This window comes from Sinocyclocheilus anshuiensis, unplaced genomic scaffold, assembly GCF_001515605.1.
Source record: "Sinocyclocheilus anshuiensis isolate Anshui unplaced genomic scaffold, SAMN03320099.WGS_v1.1 scaffold330, whole genome shotgun sequence".
NCBI lineage: Eukaryota > Metazoa > Chordata > Actinopteri > Cypriniformes > Cyprinidae > Sinocyclocheilus > Sinocyclocheilus anshuiensis.
In genome coordinates this window covers 3,244,685-3,261,618 of record NW_015547689.1, presented here as the reverse complement: position 1 = coordinate 3,261,618, position 16,934 = coordinate 3,244,685, and the positions used below count along the sequence as shown (strand labels likewise).

At 39.1% G+C, this 16,934-nt stretch overlaps 1 protein-coding gene across 1 annotated transcript; it reads left to right on the top strand.

Moving 5' to 3' along the window:
* The first annotated feature begins 982 nt into the window (after positions 1-982).
* LOC107703510 (fibroblast growth factor 10-like) lies at positions 983-16,620 on the top strand. Its single transcript, XM_016506141.1, has 3 exons — positions 983-1,599; positions 13,978-14,081; positions 15,861-16,620. Exons 1-3 carry the CDS (start codon positions 1,293-1,295, stop codon positions 16,053-16,055), a joined length of 606 nt encoding a protein of 201 aa, XP_016361627.1. The 5' UTR covers positions 983-1,292; the 3' UTR covers positions 16,056-16,620.
* Positions 16,621-16,934: the final 314 nt, after the last annotated feature.

Below are 16,934 nucleotides of genomic sequence, written 5' to 3'. Positions count from 1 at the left end.
TAACTGACTTGGCTCTCGGCTGCACTACAGGTTGGAATTTAGGACTGAAGATGTGCCCAGATATGATATGAATGATATTTACTTGGCAGAAGTTGAATTCGGCTCGGTTTTTCCACCGAAAAACAAAGAGGGATGTCGAACAAGAGGAGAAAAGCGGAGATACGGAATCTGTTGGACAATATGAAAAGGAAATTAAACAACACACAAACCAGACTCGAGATAAAGATTGTTTTCAGGGTGAGCTCTATCCCACGACAGCACTGATGTCTCATTTTGTTGTCGTAAATGCTCATCAAATGGTGTTTAATGGCTAAGACTTTATATAGCTGCTATAAACTTATTCTGAATGTGTATTCAAGGTACAAACAGTTCAGGTACATCCGAGTCTTGTTGTTCCTACCGTAGGACAGAAGACCAATGAGGATGGCGGTGAATGAGGGGAAAAGCGGCAATCAGCTCCAGGTGTCTCTGATAACCTGTACGGGCCGATGCATGGGGCTCCCAGCCCAGATGGGAGGGAACGGGGTGGGAGGGGCAGTGAGAGAGAGGGAGACACTGAGAGTGGGTGAGGCAATTGGGAGAAACAGAGTGAGACAGATAGGAGAGGGGCGAGGAAAAATGCCCCTCGTCGCCTCTCATTCTGACGCACGCATGCAAGCAAAACATGCACGCGCACACGCGGAGCTTCAAAGCCGACTGCTTTTCATAGTCTCCCTATTAGCTAAAGAGATTACATCTGGGACCCTGAACCAAATAAATTATGTGAGAGGAGTGTCAGAGCTCAGTCTGCTCCACCTCAGGTTCCTCTCAGCACTTCAGTGGTGAGCAGAAAGGAAACACACTCTTAATCAGAGGGACATTGAGAGAGCGAGAAAGCTGGACACAGCAGGGATTACACTTTTTTTTTTCCTACTGTGGATTCCTCTCGTTTGATCAAGAACAGATTCACTGCCCTGTTGCATTCGGGTCGTTTTGCCATTCTTCTCCAGAACATTTGCCTTGCCTCTTGCTGTCCTTGTTTCCCCCTGTCCAACAGGGGTTCTTCAGTGGATTGTACGTGGGAGAGCAGGCGGAGGTGAAGTGGTTCCCCACGGAGGTGTTTTGAGTTATGGATGTTGACACATTCCTTGTGGACACGAGAGAAACCGTATCCAGCCTGAGCAGCACAAGCAGACGCGACCTTCACGGACGCTTCTCTGGGCTTTACCTCCTGGTATCACCCTTTCTCCCAGCCAGCTCTTCAGCATGTACCTTTCTGTGAGGCTCTTCCCAGTCTTCCGAGCTCCAGGACAATGTGCAAATGGAAAGTGACTAAGGGTGCCTCAGCCTGGTTCCGTCTGTCCTGCCTTTCCCTGCCGCTGCTGCTCCTGCTCCTGTGTTCGGCTCTGCCTGTGGCCTGCCATGACACCCACAGGGCCGTACGTGCCCCGAGGGGCACCAACTCCTCGTCGTCTGCTGTGGTGGGGCGGCATGTGCGCAGCTACAACCACCTCACGGGGGACGTGCGCAAGAGGAAACTCTTCTCCTACCAGAAGTTCTTTCTCAGGATCGATAAGAACGGAAAAGTCAACGGCACTAAAAGCAAGGACGATCCGTACAGTGAGTAACGCCTGTTTTTCTCCTCTTTCCTTTCACATGTGGGTCCCAGAGAAGAAATGGCAATGCCTCATTTGATTTCACAGTCAAACACCCAGCAGATAATATGAACCTAACCTGATGTTGGTGGGCGCGAGCTGCTGTGCATGGAGTTGGGCTATGCATGCGTTGCTGAGAGGTAGTCAGCTCTAATGTTTGTTCTTAGGTTTCAGAGTGCAGATTTATTCGTAGCAAGTTTCCTGGAACCAATTTGAAATTACCAGGGGAGCCTTTCCTTTCTGTAAAATGTGCAAACCGTTGGAAGTTACTCCCGAACATCATGCAGTACATCAGTTATCTTTATTACTGCTGCTGAAACTCCCTTGTCACTGCAACAAATGGCTTACTTTTAAGATTTTATTAATTTAAAGCAAATGTCAGGTGGTTATTTTTTCTGTTGAAAGTGTCATCATGTTCATTCATAAATAATCTTTAAATAATCAGAAGAATTTTAACTTTACTTCAATTTACAGTTTGTGGCATGTCCAGACACCCAGCAAAGAGCTCGAAACACCTGGCCACCACACTCCGAAATCTCCCTCTCCCTTTTTCATTAGTAGGTTGCACACACATTGCGGCTAATAAAAAAGGCTTTGACATATGGGTCCCATGTGCGTGCTGCTTGGCTTTTTTAGACAAGGGTGTGCTGGAACTCCGTAAGACATGGCTGTGGGTATTTCAATTAGCCGAACTGCCTCTTAAATGTGTTGCACAGAAAGTCTCTTAATAAATCCAAGACCAGGCTTGTAGAGTTTTGGAAAGCTTTCAATTACCATCAAAGAGTTTGTCCAGAAAGCCGGACACTGTTAGATCCAGTGTTGTAGACGTTAACATTTACATAATTATATTTATTAATGCTTATTTGAACTAACTAACTAAATAAATAAATGTGTGCCAGCTTTTTATATTTATTTAAAATATAAATACAAAAAATGATAACTTTATATCTATCATGCCACGTTTTTGTACTTCCCTGTTAAAAAAAAACATATGTCATGTTTTTGTACTTATCCCTATGCCAGTGATCTCTGTACATGTTAAAAGATTCCTGCCACTCACTTACCACATGTAAAAATTGCACTGTCCTTGTTAGCTCCCACAATGACCCTTAGGCATGAAGCATACTGGTAATAATGTTCCAGCCAGATGCACTGAGTTTCAATGGGGATTCACATCTCATTTCAGTGCTGATATATCTGAAGTGTGGATATGGCCTGGAATGTCTGCGGGAGGCATAGCAAAGGGGAATCACTTGTTGGTGAATGGATAATTTCTCCAATACAGATTGGACCTCTGCCATCCCTTTTCCTGCGCTTTTTTGCGGGCACTATAATTGAATTTGAAGGGCCTCTGGTGCCCACAAGGTAGCAGCAGTGCTCCCTGCATCCCTCGCTTTAAAACAGCACCACGGTGAAATGTTAGTGTGCGGCGTTTACGACAGACGTGTTTGCTTGATTTATTCTGTAATCAGAGACCATTGTTATTGCCGCAAATGCCCGTAAAAAGGGCAGAAATGAGTGGCTTGCTATGTTATGTATCATCATGTACTTGAAACATCAAAACATCCTCAAATGATTTTACTTCAGTTGGAGCCACTGGCATTTTAAAAGGAACCAGTCCCTTTGCGGTATAATATTTCTCTCGAGTTAACAAAAAGAATATTCCCATGAACAGCACGGCGTGTCATTGTATATAGGCTGACGTCATGTTGACAATTATCTTTGTGTTTGAAGGCCCAGTGTTTGAACAGAACTGAATTTTATCAGGAGGGAAAAGGCTGTGCACATATCTGTGCCTGTCAGACTCAATTAAAAAAAAAAAAAGTCAATGTTTATGAAAAGCACACTTTGCATTATGCTGAAATTAGTAGTCGACTAAACTCAAGGTTAGTAGTTTTTCTGTTTTGGATGAGCCTAACTTTAGCCAGAGTTACAGAATATACTTTTGGAACATTTGAAGGGCCTCTGGTGCCCACAAGGTAGCAGCAGTGCTCCCTGCATCCCTCGCTTTAAAACAGCACCACGGTGAAATGTTAGTGTGCGGCGTTTACGACAGACGTGTTTGCTTGATTTATTCTGTAATCAGAGACCATTGTTGTTGCCCGTAAAAAGGGCAGAAATGAGTGGCTTGCTATGTTATGTATCATCATGTACTTGAAACATCAAAACATCCTCAAATGATTTTACTTCAGTTGGAGCCACTGGCATTTTAAAAGGAACCAGTCCCTTTGCGGTATAATATTTCTCTCGAGTTAACAAAAAGAATATTCCCATGAACAGCACGGCGTGTCATTGTATATAGGCTGACGTCATGTTGACAATTATCTTTGTGTTTGAAGGCCCAGTGTTTGAACAGAACTGAATTTTATCAGGAGGGAAAAGGCTGTGCACATATCTGTGCCTGTCAGACTCAATTAAAAAAAAAAAAAGTCAATGTTTATGAAAAGCACACTTTGCATTATGCTGAAATTAGTAGTCGACTAAACTCAAGGTTAGTAGTTTTTCTGTTTTGGATGAGCCTAACTTTAGCCAGAGTTACAGAATATACTTTTGGAACAGCACAAAGTATAAAAAGAGATGTATTTTGTTTACCAAACTCCGCAGTTTTAATGAGACATTAATATAGCCTATTTACCAGCAATGCACATATAAAATGTCACATCTTGATGCAAAATGTACATTTACACCCCCGTAAACATGTGCAGTAAATCAAAAGCCCGTAGTTTATGAGAGGGCCAATATTTGTTTTGCATATTTGATGTGGAAAAATATTTGCAGAGAGCCTAAGTATGATAGATTGTTACATTTCCCAGATTCAAACTCCCAGTCAGAGTCTCTTTGTCCATATTTGAGTTCTCAAGTCCAGCCTTCTTTAGTTTTCAAGTCCACAAAAGACCTGTCTATGTGCAGCTTGAAATCCTATCCCACCCATATTGTTTGATTTTCTTTCAGAATCCATCAGCTCAGTATCACTTTTGTCACATCTCCCCCAAGACATTTTTGGAAACGGCACCCCGTTCTCGAACTCGGAGCTGTCCTCGGTGTATTGAACGAGCTTAACAACAAGCTCACTGTGATGCAAAAGCTCTTGCATGGACCGGCCAGAGTTTAATCTTTCTTTAACGGTTTTGATCTTGTTTGCCTTCTCTTTCCTCTGTGCAACTGTTTTGTATTTATCACACGGTGCTGATGAAAATGTCAGTATCGACACGAACGCAAAACCTCTGGTGTTGTAGTTCAGCGGTGTTGGCATGGCCGGAGGAAATCGTTAATGAGGATCATTAGTCTTTGACAGCTGTGATTGAGGGGATTTGTCTGATCAGAGTTCAACTACTGGTTGAATCGTAAGGTCTAAAGTGCAGGGGTCTTTCCAATCATCATGACAGCTCTTGGGCAGCAGATCAAACAAGGGTCAGGCCAGCGGTCATTATATGTCTCTCACTCCATTTGGGGTCAGTGTAATCTAATAGGGCTCAATTAAGAATACAGATTATTGCTGGTCTAATGAGGTGTTTCCAGGCCAAACCCTATTAGCTTTGGTCATTTGAAAAGGTTGTATTGCTTCATGAGAGAATATAAATTGCTCGGTTTATTTCAGGTGCTGAGTTTCTTTGTATGCGTTAGGCTGGACCTTATCAACTATAAAGCAAACAAACCCTTGTGGGATGAAATGATTTGTTTGAATGAATGTTAATATTCATAACTTGTCTTTCCTCCTGCGTTCCATCAGCTTCTGTCGGTTTACCTCATATAAAAGTTGTTTTGTAATTTTAATGAGAAAGAAAGATGAATAAGGCTATTCTGTTAAGTGTTTCTCAGAAACTAGCATGAAGGGACACTGACCTGCTGCTGGGTAGTGTTGCGCTGTATTGTTGTTATGACTTTATAGGGCCTGGTGTGATGTTAAATGCTTCATCAGGAACAATAACAAGATAACTGCAAGCCACTCTCAGCATGTCTGCTGGGACAAAATGGAAAACAATCAATTGATGCTAGTTAGTAGGGCACGATTATGAAAAAAATCATAAATGTCTCATATTTCTAAATGCTATTATTAATTTCTATTAAAAAATAAACTTACATTAAAAAATTTCAAATTGAGAAATGTATTATTATTATTTTTATTATTAATACAATATTTTTTTCTGTTCAAACTGCATCTAGATTTACATCTAAAAATCCCCCCATAAAAAACTTAATTACCCACAATGCTTTCTTTTTGAGCATCATGTGATGTTTCTTCAACATCAATTTTGGTGCCACTGTAACCCCTCTCTACCGGGTCCTCTCCACCACACCTCGTTCTCGCTCCGAGTGGGTCTCCGGCATGGGAGGCGGACGCACTAACAAGGAGGCTAAAGACTGCAGCCTCTAGAGTCAGTCGCTAGTGCGTCTCTTGAGATCAGGGGAGTGAGGTTTACCTGCACAGCACTTACTCGCTGGCCTCCGTTACACTCACCCCCCTCTCCCCCGGGTCCTCACCGCCACACCTCATTCTCGTTCCGAGTGGGTCTCCGGCATGGGAAGCGGACGCACTAACAAGGAGGTTTACCTGCACAGCACTTACTCGCTGGCCTCCGTTACACTCACCCCCCTAAACCTCACTCCCATCGGGTCACGGCACCAATGTAACCCCCCTCTCCCGGGTCCTCACCGCCACACCTCGTTCTTGTTCCGAGTGGGTCTCGAACCCGGGTCTCCGGCATGGGAGGCGGACGCACTAACAAGGAGGCTAAAGACTGCAGCCTCTAGCGTCATTCGCTAGTGCGTCTCTTGAGATCAGGGGAGTGAGGTTTACCTGCACAGCACTTACTCGCTGGCCTCCGTTACACCACCATGAACTGAAGTGAAGTATTCTCAGTCAGTTTGACCGGTTGTTGTTGCTGACAGGCCTATAGACTCATTACACTACCTTTGTTTTGTCATTGCATTCATGCATACAGTGAACATCTCTGTGATTGGTCGTAGTGCTCAACCACTGCAAAAAACCGTGTTGCAAACAAAACATTTTGGCACAATAATTGTGCAGCGTTGGTAGTTAGTGATAATTTTCATATGGTATTTGATCACAGATTTATACGCTATATAACTGCATGTTCATCATAACATCGGTTTATTCAGTTTTTCAAATGTAGCTTTAAAATGACTCACTGGTGTGAATGAACATGTGCAATGTGTGAATTTAAATGACATGTTGCCAGCCCTGACCACATGGATGGCACTCCACAGAAGTGTGTGTTTGTGTGTGTGTGCGTGTGCGTGCTTTCTGTGGTTACGGTGCCCATTTATAGCTCCCCTGGGAAATCCCAACCACACAAGTAATAAAAATGACTTATGAGGATTGAGCTGATGTGCAAAAGGTTAGTGTCAGTGTTTCATTCTCTTTGACCTTGACGTCCTCATAGACTTTCTCCTTTCTGATTCATAAATAACAGAGCTGGATTTTACAAGGCATTTTAAATATCACTACAAGATGCACGGCCTTCAAAAATGCAACATGCTGATAGCTTTGACATCTTTGCTTATAAGTTGTCCATTGTTCCATCATATTTGTTCCATTATTCAGCAATTACCGGTTAAACTGATCAAAAGTTACAATAAAGACATATTACAAGAGATTTCTATTTGAAATAAAAGCTGTTCTTATGAACTTTCTATTCATCAAAGTATCCCAAAAAAAAAAAACTATTAAGCAGCACAACTGTTTTCAAAATTGATAAAAAATAAATCAGCATATTAGAATGGTTTCTGAAGAATCATGTAACACTGAAGACTGGAGTAATGATGCTGTAAAAATCAGTGTTTGCCATCACAGGAATAAATGACATTTGAAAATATATTAAAATAGAAAACAGTTATTTTCAATAGTGTTTTTACTGTATTTTTTACTAAATAAATGCAGCCTTGGTGAGAGATAATAAACTTCTGGAAGATGTTGTAAAAAAAAAAAAGAAGAGAACTTTTGAATGGTAATTTATGTTCCAAATATTTTAAATCATTATTAAAAATAGCGTCTCATTTATTTTAATTACTAATTAATAATACATTAATAAATGTAAACAAATGCTCACATTGATCTATAATTATCATATATTAGTTATACTGTATGTGTTGTGAAGGTTTTTTTGGCACTCCATGCTTAAAGGAGTATGATTTTAAAAATGAATGTGCCGTAATTTGTATTTTATCATTTTAACATGTAAAATGAGGTTAAAGTCCTTGTTTTCAAATTGATGTAAAAGTACACTTGAGACTGTTAAACCCACAACACACGTGTCTATTCTGTAGTAGCAGCTCAATATCTTCATTTAGTTAATAGATCCATTTTTTTCACGCTGAAATTTCAACTTGGAGGAGTGGAAGACCAGATGTATGCCTAACCTCTGACCCCATTACCTAAAGCAGAGCACCATTTGTGCCATGGGATGTTCTGGGGAGAAACACCACTGTCTCTTTTCTGCTGTGTTCTGTCTGATTGCCAACAGACGGTGACTAAAAGCACACTTGCCCACAAACCAGTGAGACAACAATTGTGTACTTTCAGGAAAAAGTAAGCTCTGAGGAGACATTTACTGATCATTGAGCAGTTTATGGAGTAAGACTGAGATGTAACAAGTTTTAAGCCAGGTACAGAGATTTTTGATAACTGTGATATCTACAAATACGTGTTGTCCTCTTTATGCTTATCAAGCCATTGAACAGGAAAGACTGAGGGAACGACTTTGCAAGGTCTTTCAGTGTCCTATATTATATATCAGTGTTTAAACAAGTGCTTGATATGCTACAATACTGGACAAATGAGAGCATGGTGAAGCTTTCCTCAAACACATCTTCTCACAAGCTCCATGGGGAATTCCTAAGCAATGTGTGCTTGAACAGATGGTGGCGGTTGGCGCATCAAAGCACTGAAGAGAGACAAGGACCAGTGTGAGCAGAGATGCATCTGGCCAGTCAAATGTGTGTGAGCAGGAGTGGTCTTGCATTGGTTCCCATTAAAATGGGTGTCTGCTTTGACATTTAGGAGGAGGTTGGAATCTGTTTGCCGCCATAGAAGGTTGTCTGTGTGTTTGGTTATGTCATGTGTGTGTTTGGGGATGGCGCGTGCATGGTTGCATGTGCTAGTGAGTGTTTCAGTGGTTTTATTGCCCGGTCAATGCAAATATTGAACAAATCTGTCTGTCATGAAAAATTAGTTGAGCACAAAATCTTCAGTCCTCTGACAGTATTCAGGGTGGTTGACAAATGCCTGGATGGTTAGTCAAACAAAAACATGATACTTAACATGCTCTGATGGTCTGGACTAACATGAAATATGTGAAAAGAGTTTTAAAGGGATAATTCATCCAAAAATTAAAATGTTGTCATCATTTACCCTCATGTTGTTCCAAAAAGCTTTTTTTTTCTGCTGTGAAATACACAATATTATTCACAGAAAAATAATATCTTTATCACTTCTTTCAATATAATGATAATAAAAACCGAATGAGGCAAAAATGACATCATTAAAAAATCACCATAGAAGTATTATAAAATATTTTGAATCAGATCTTTTCATCTATCTAAATCAGTTTGTAAATAAATCTCAAAACAACCCATTATTATAGAGGCTATGAGTATGGAGCCTATGTGCAGTGGAGTTATGAGATATTAGAAGATAAACCAATGGATGTGAAGGAGAACGGATTGCACAACTCTCTTTACCAGTGAGTTAGCATTGTGCTCTATTAGCAAGTTTCAGTAGGAAAATCAGCAATGAAAGCCTGTTTATGAGGTGCTGAAAAAAATGAACAAAATTGTTTCTTCACAAAGCTTTTAACACAGCTCTGAAAGAGTAAAGCTGTTATTCTGAGTCTGTCTGCAGAGTCCATATATGCTTTCTGTAAACCATCTTGTGCACTTCAGAAAGTGGATTTTGTTTTTAACATGACAGAGGATGCACATGATCAGGCACTTCAACTGACCTGTTTTGTAGCGATTAGCATAAAAAAACATTGCATTTCTCTATACGATCCAGCGAACAGAGGTGCAGAGGTGATAAAATCTTCAAAAGGGCTGCATACAAACACTTTCACAGTCCTTCTAGTCTGAGTTCATCCAAAATGATTTTCTTACTCAGTGTTTTTGTCTTGTTTTTCTGTAAAATATCAAGATAGATTTACTTGAGAAGCAAAATGACTCTTTTTCTTCAGAAAACTAAGACTTAATATATTATCAAAATTAAGTGACTTTATGCTTAAAATAAGAACAAATATCTGCCAATGGGTTAAGAAAAATAAACTTGTTTTCCCTTTGAATTAAGTTTATTTTTCTGACCCCATTGTCTTGTTTCAAAATACATTTTTCAGAAAACAAGACTTAATAAAGAGTAATTTTGTGTCTCAAGTAAACATATCTTGATTTAAGAATGTTTTGTACTGGAAAGAAAATCATTTTTTGCAGTGTATTTCAGCATAACCAGAAGAGTGGGATAATGAGACCGGCCCCCCAGACCTGTCCACTGATCTTCCTGAGCCCAGGAGCCAGGGGCCTGCAGTGCTCAGATCAAAGGTCCAAGTAACTGTCATCAGAAGCCAATGACGGGTCAGCTGCAAAGATGTCTTTTAATGGGGACCCTTTTTCCTTTATGGTCCTGTAGACAGGGGGCTAATTGAAAAGACGTGCGTGTCAGAGGCGTGGCAGTCCAAGGTTCCCAGGACAATTAAGCACCCTGGGGTAATATATGACTTGAATTGACTCGGTCTTTGCACTGGTGTGGAGAGCTGACAAGCAGTTGAGTTTTCCTGAGAGCAAGTAAGATTGTTATTTTGACATCTGGAAGCGATCCAATCTGAACACTGCTAGGGAAAAGTCCGTCTGCATGATAAAAATTGTTGTTTTCAAACACGTTTGAAGTGGATGGGGGTCTCTTTCACTCTCTCGCAGGCTTTGGTGGTGATGCAGGTTGCACGAGGCTACAAATACGAGGCTGCAGGGTTTTTTGTAATTATCACAAGATGTGATAACCTGAGTTTTGTCACCCTGCCAAGAAAACATTGAACTCCGTTAAGCGGGAAGGGGAGCGGCCACCTACAAAGCCTGGGGCAAGAGCCAAGTCTACTGAGGGAAGATCACGCTAGGCTACGGGTGGGATTCTCTGGACCACCATTGGGCCATGGGCAGTGTAATGTCACAGACACATGGCCGCTCACGGACAGGGTATGAGTAAGGTGGGGCCGGGCTTGTTAAAACGCGGAGGCTTTTAAGTCTTTGTAATCCGAGCCCTAACGGGGAGTAAAACAAGAATACTGTGAGGATTAGGTTGCACCGCAAAAAAGGAAAATTCTCTCTCTTTTTTTAAGAGAATGCCTTGGCTAGTGCTTTGAATAATGCAGGCGGTGAAATCGTGTTTGTCAGAATAGCAGAGCACCGTGATATAGATGCAACAAAACATTGGGTCTGCCAGGAAAACTGTTTAAAAGTAATCAAGCTCTCATGAGTCAAGACTTTGCTGTCTGTAGAGCGGCAGTTCTCAAACTGTGATGCGTGAAAGTTTCCAAGTGGCTGGCAAGTTTTCTGGCTAATAATAATAAAAAATAATCATAATGCATAAATAAAATATAAAAATAATAATGACTGGTGAGTTAATTGGCTGATAATAAAATAATAAATAAATAAAGAATAATAAATAATATATTTAGAATTGTAAAAAAAGCACCAATATGATATAAAATAAATCACAGCAAATTAAATAGCTTATAACTATTAACCAAGTACATTATTGTAGCAGCAATATTAGATTAATATTATTAATATTAGATCTAAAATAAAAAAAAAAACTGAAATCAAATAAAATATAAATATTAGACCAAAAACTTCAATGAAAGTTAGAAATCTTGCCTTGACAATTAACAGAAATAAAATAAGTTGAAGTTGAAGTACTAAAATTATTAAAACTAAAACGTACACACTGTATATATATATATATATATATATATATATATATATATTATTTTAAAAATAATAATTTGTGAAAAATGGCTTCTTATTTTGATCATTATTATTCAGTAACTGATAGTTACTAGTTATAGGATTGTATGGGTTCAAAACCACAAGTAATTGTTTTCATGTCATTGGGGGTTTCTCTCAGACTTGAGGTGTTAGGTGGTCTGCAGTTAATGTTAAAGTGGTCTGCATTACGTAGAACCACTACTGTAGAGGTTTGTTGAACTCTTACATGACAGCGCATACGCATTTTAATGAGCCACATTAAACTGTAACTTATTGCATGCACAGCTGTTGTTCTTGGTAATGTCTTAAAAATGTTGATTAGATAATATGTGCTTGAGCGCTTACTGCATTTCAGACACTGGCCTTAAAACGTTTCTCTGTACTTGTAGGTCAAATCTCACATTAAATAACTGGCAGAAATCTGAAATGAAAGAGAGGCAGATCTTAAATGTTTATGGTGTGGAAGAAGAAAGCGTGCAGTGAGACCTGTTGCTTAAATGCTTTAGAGATGTTTTGGTTTTGTAAATCCAGCCTTTTGTTGCGGACCAGCATTTCGGCTTCAATGCAGACAGAAGAAACACTCCTGGGACTCGTGAGGGAGTCGTAAAAAAAATAAATAAAAATCAGTGTGTTTTGCTTTGACAGACCACATCAAATAGCCAAAAGCAAACAGGTGCTTTCTGCCAGACGATTCAGGATTTATTTTGACATTGCACGCTTTAAAGAGCAGCCACCAAATTTACTGTAGACATGACATGATGTTTGCACACATGACATCACTCACATAGGGATGAGTGAGCCTGCATGATAGGTGTTTCTTATGTTTGGGATTTCTGGTCAAAATGTATATGTGCTTGTGTCATTTTGGGCAGCCGTTCCATTGCTTTTGTCCAGTCTATTGCTCTTTGATCACAGATTATTCCCCCTTCATCCTACCAAGTCTATGATCCCATCTCGGAGCCCCTCCTTTTATTCTGTCACTCTTGCTCATGAACCTGAGGCGAGGGAGGAGAGAGAATAGAAGACTAGGTCTCCTTACATCTACTCTTGGTGATTGCAACCTGAGCCCATGTGGAGGATCTGCCTTAAGATCCACTTAATCCTCCTGTTGTAGCAGCGCTTGTGCCCCTGATCCACAGGTGTGGATTCAGTTCCTCTGCATCACAAAACTCTGATGTCAATGTTAGGCATTTACAAACCATCCAAGATATGGAGGGTTTCACATAGTTCTGAAAGTAGATATGCAATATATTTTTGCTGGAATAGGCCATCTGACTGACATGAAAAATTACAAAAACAATAACAAAATTACTAAAATTAAAATGAAAACTAAATAAAACTAAAAAACGAATTAAAACTATTAATAAATACAATAAAACTATACAAATAATACTAAAATAAATAACACCGGGTTATGTTATTTGAAATAGATTATACCACAATGATAGAATAGCATCAAATAAAGCAATTTAAGTAATGTCTCCAAAAACAATGGAAAAAATATAATCTATATAGATTATGTGATTAGAATTTCTGCCCATCCATTTCCGCCCATTTTTTTATTTCACCGGTAACCAGCATGATTATGTTGGTTCACCTGCTTTGGTTAATGCTGGTCTTTTCAGCAGGATTGGTAGGCCGCTTGCTTGCTTTTGAGGCTTGGTTTTATGGTTTTGATGTCTTGTTGAATAGCTGCAGATTAAAGCACTGAGTTCATTTAAGCTGGGAGGTAAACTGAACTGCTCGTGTTTGTCAAAGGCCAGAAGCTGCAGGCAAAAGCTCTTTTAACCCCATACACAAACAACATAGGATCATATAGCCCTGTTTGCTACTGCTACAATTACAATGCAATTGCTGTCTGGGACTAATCCCATCTAAAGTGTGATGGCTTTATGGGTTTACATAATTGCCTTTTAAAAGGCAAAACAGTAATGGTTACCACAGTTTGAACCACTGGCTACAAACCTAGTATGCCTTTCAGCTCTGAAAACTCTAACAAAGACAGCAAAATATGAGTTTTCATGTTATAAATGAGCAGTTTTGAACATAAGTACTCCTGCATGGGAATAAATAATTTCTGACTGTAGCATTGGGGTTATGAGGTGGAGTGTGGGTAAAGATTAAGGAGGTCATTTCTGTGATGTCTTTGCCTATTTACATGTTGATATTTGTTACCTGTTCTATCATTTTAGGCTTGCATTTAATCTATGTCATTATGCAATTACATGTTTCATATGACACCAGCATTGCACCTTGTTTAATGTAAAATAAGTGTTTGCATAATTCCCAAAACTCTAAAAACTGCAATGCTTTAATGTGGACGTCATGCAAATGATATGTTTACGTTGTTTTGTAGGTACACTCGAAATCAAGTCTGTGGATGTGGGCATCGTTGCCATCAAGGGGATTCAAAGCAATTACTACCTTGCAATTAACAAGAAAGGGGTGGTCTACGGGGCGGTGAGCATCATTTTCTCTTAATTTCTCTTATAATTATAGTTAATGACTGGACTCCAAAACAAATAATGATAACGTTTCGTGATCCCGTCCAAACCGAAGATGTCCTTCTTATCGGGAATTTTTAAACAACATTCAGAATTTCTAAACTATTTATAGAAATTCAGCTCTTTACAAGCTTCCAGAAAGATCCGTCAGCCCTCGGGTCCCTCTCAGAGGCTTTGATGTCAGAGAGCCTGCTCTGTTTCTCATGTCTCGGGGCACTTAAAAAGCTCAGGGTTGTTTTAAAGGACAGTTCCACTCCATTGCCTGTAAATAATCCCCCAGCTAAAGTCGGCTTGAGCAAAAGAGTTCTATCATCTTTGAAAAAGTAAGCGGAGAAGGCCCTCTTCCTTACACTGTAGTCTCTCCTCCAATACTGCTCCATGGATGTGTTCTCCTCCATTCACAATCCAGCCATACAATCCCCTGCTCCCTCTTTGTTCCGAGTTCTCTCCAGCCCCATCGCCTTTCATTCATCCGCTCTCATGAATGGCAAATGTTACCTGAAACAGGCAAAAATAGTGCCGTACTTTTCCCAAAAGTGAAATCAACCGATTGGAAGGGGAAAGTCCTAAAATGCAATCGCCTACGCCTCGAGTCTATTGTTCTTACTGCGGAAATATCAATATAGTGACGTATACTACCATTTATATTATATAAAAAAAAATAAAAAATAAATAAATATGTGAAGGGTGTCAATGATTGTCTTCTGGACAACTGTCAGATCAGCAGTCTTCCTCATGACTGTGTAGCCTAGTGTGAACCAAACTGAGAGACCATTTTGAAGGCTCAGGAAACCTTTGCAGGTGTTTTGAGTTGATTAGCAGATTGGCATGTCACCATATTCTAATTTGTTGAGATAGTGAATTGGTGGGTTTTTGTTAAATGTGAGCCAAAATCATCACAATTAAAAGAACCAAAGACTTAAACTACTTCAGTCTGTGTGCATTGAATTTATTTAATACACGAGTTTCACAATTTGAGTTGAATTACTGAAATAAATGAACTTTTCCACGACATTCTAATTTATTGAGATGCACCTGTATATATATATATATATATACATACATATACATATGTCTGTGTGTGATTTCTTTTTTTGTGAGTTCTAAGAATAAAATGTGGAAATGTGGACTCAAAATAATCCTTATGATGATGCTGTCATAAAAATGGTGAAGGATACAGGTCATCTTATGATACATATTTATTCTGAAATAAACAGTTATTTTTCAAAAGTTTGAAAGATATCTTTGATATATGTACAAATTGATCATTTTAATGTGTCAATATTATATTGATAATATTGATATACAACATTATATACAATATTAATTTTATGAAATGCATTTTTTTTCTGAAAGTAGTGGCAGCAATATTAACATGTTAACATGAGTGAAAGTCAAGATAGTGGTGTACACAGTATATCTTATAATACATTAATTCCATTCCAAAATATGAAAAAAAGTATTATTTTTTATATTTATATAAAATATATATATTTTATATTGATATGTAAGGACTGATCCTTTTAATTTAATATTATATTATAGCAATATTTTATACATATAACAATAAAACATTATATTACAATATTATATCCATTTTATGAAATGCATGTTTTGTTTCTTACAGTAGTGACTATAATACTGATATGGTTTGCATTCAGATCATTGCTTTTTAAATAAATCAACAAATCGATATACAGACTAAAACTAACTCACATATGTCTTCTTCTTTCAGAAGGATTTTGGCATTGACTGCAAGCTGATAGAGCGGATAGAGGAGAACAGGTACAACACCTACGCCTCGGCAGAGTGGAGGAACAGGAACAAACCCATGTTTGTGGGCTTGATGGCCAACGGGAAGCCGATGAGGGCCAAAAAGACCCGGAGAAAAAACACAGCCACACACTTTCTCCCCATTCCTATCGTGTAGCTACAACCCCACCAAAAGGGAACGTTTAACTGCACTGAGAAAAGACTTGGAATTTTTTCGACAGTTTGGAGAAGGCACTATGTAAAGGAACTAAGAGAACTCCTTTTTACTGAGTCTGATTGTTGTCACATATTTGTTTTTAAGTTATTGGCACCAGGGAAAATATGGGACATTTTTTTATGCCAAACCCTTTTCTAGCGAAGGAAAGGTTGGACCAAATCCGACGGAGAGGAATCGGACATTGCAAACGCCCAGAATGAACTGAAGAGACCTTTCACAGAGTGTATTGCTTGTGTGTATTTGTGTGTGTGACCTTTGGATGCAGTTATTTATGCTGTACTAACTCATACGAAACATTCTAACAGACTCTCAAACTCTGTGACTCAGTGGACTGAAAGTTATGCAAACACTTACTGGAAACACTTGCTCAAGGTGCAAGACTGAGACTCCGAGACGGAGACCCCGCATCCTACCATCCGAATTTAGTCAAGCTAGCACCATAGCGTACAGAACTCTAACATTATTAACATGCAAAAGCCACTGTATTTGATATCTCCATTCTTTACCTGACTGCTTTGAAATAAATTATTTATTTTAATGTAATATTTAAAGAAAAACAAAGGCAAAAAAACATGGAATGGACATTTTTTATCATTTATGCTCCTCTTTTAAAAAGCTATTCTATCGGTTACACATGAATAAATAAATATATTTCTCCTTACCTAGCAGAATTTGCGTCCATGATGCTGAGAAAAGCTCATTTTCTTCTTTTCTTCACTTCTCAGAGGTTAAATGCATCTGTAAAACAAATGAACTTGCTGCACTTATAGAGGGAAGAGGTGATACGGTTAATACGTTTTCTGTACCTTTAAAAACTAT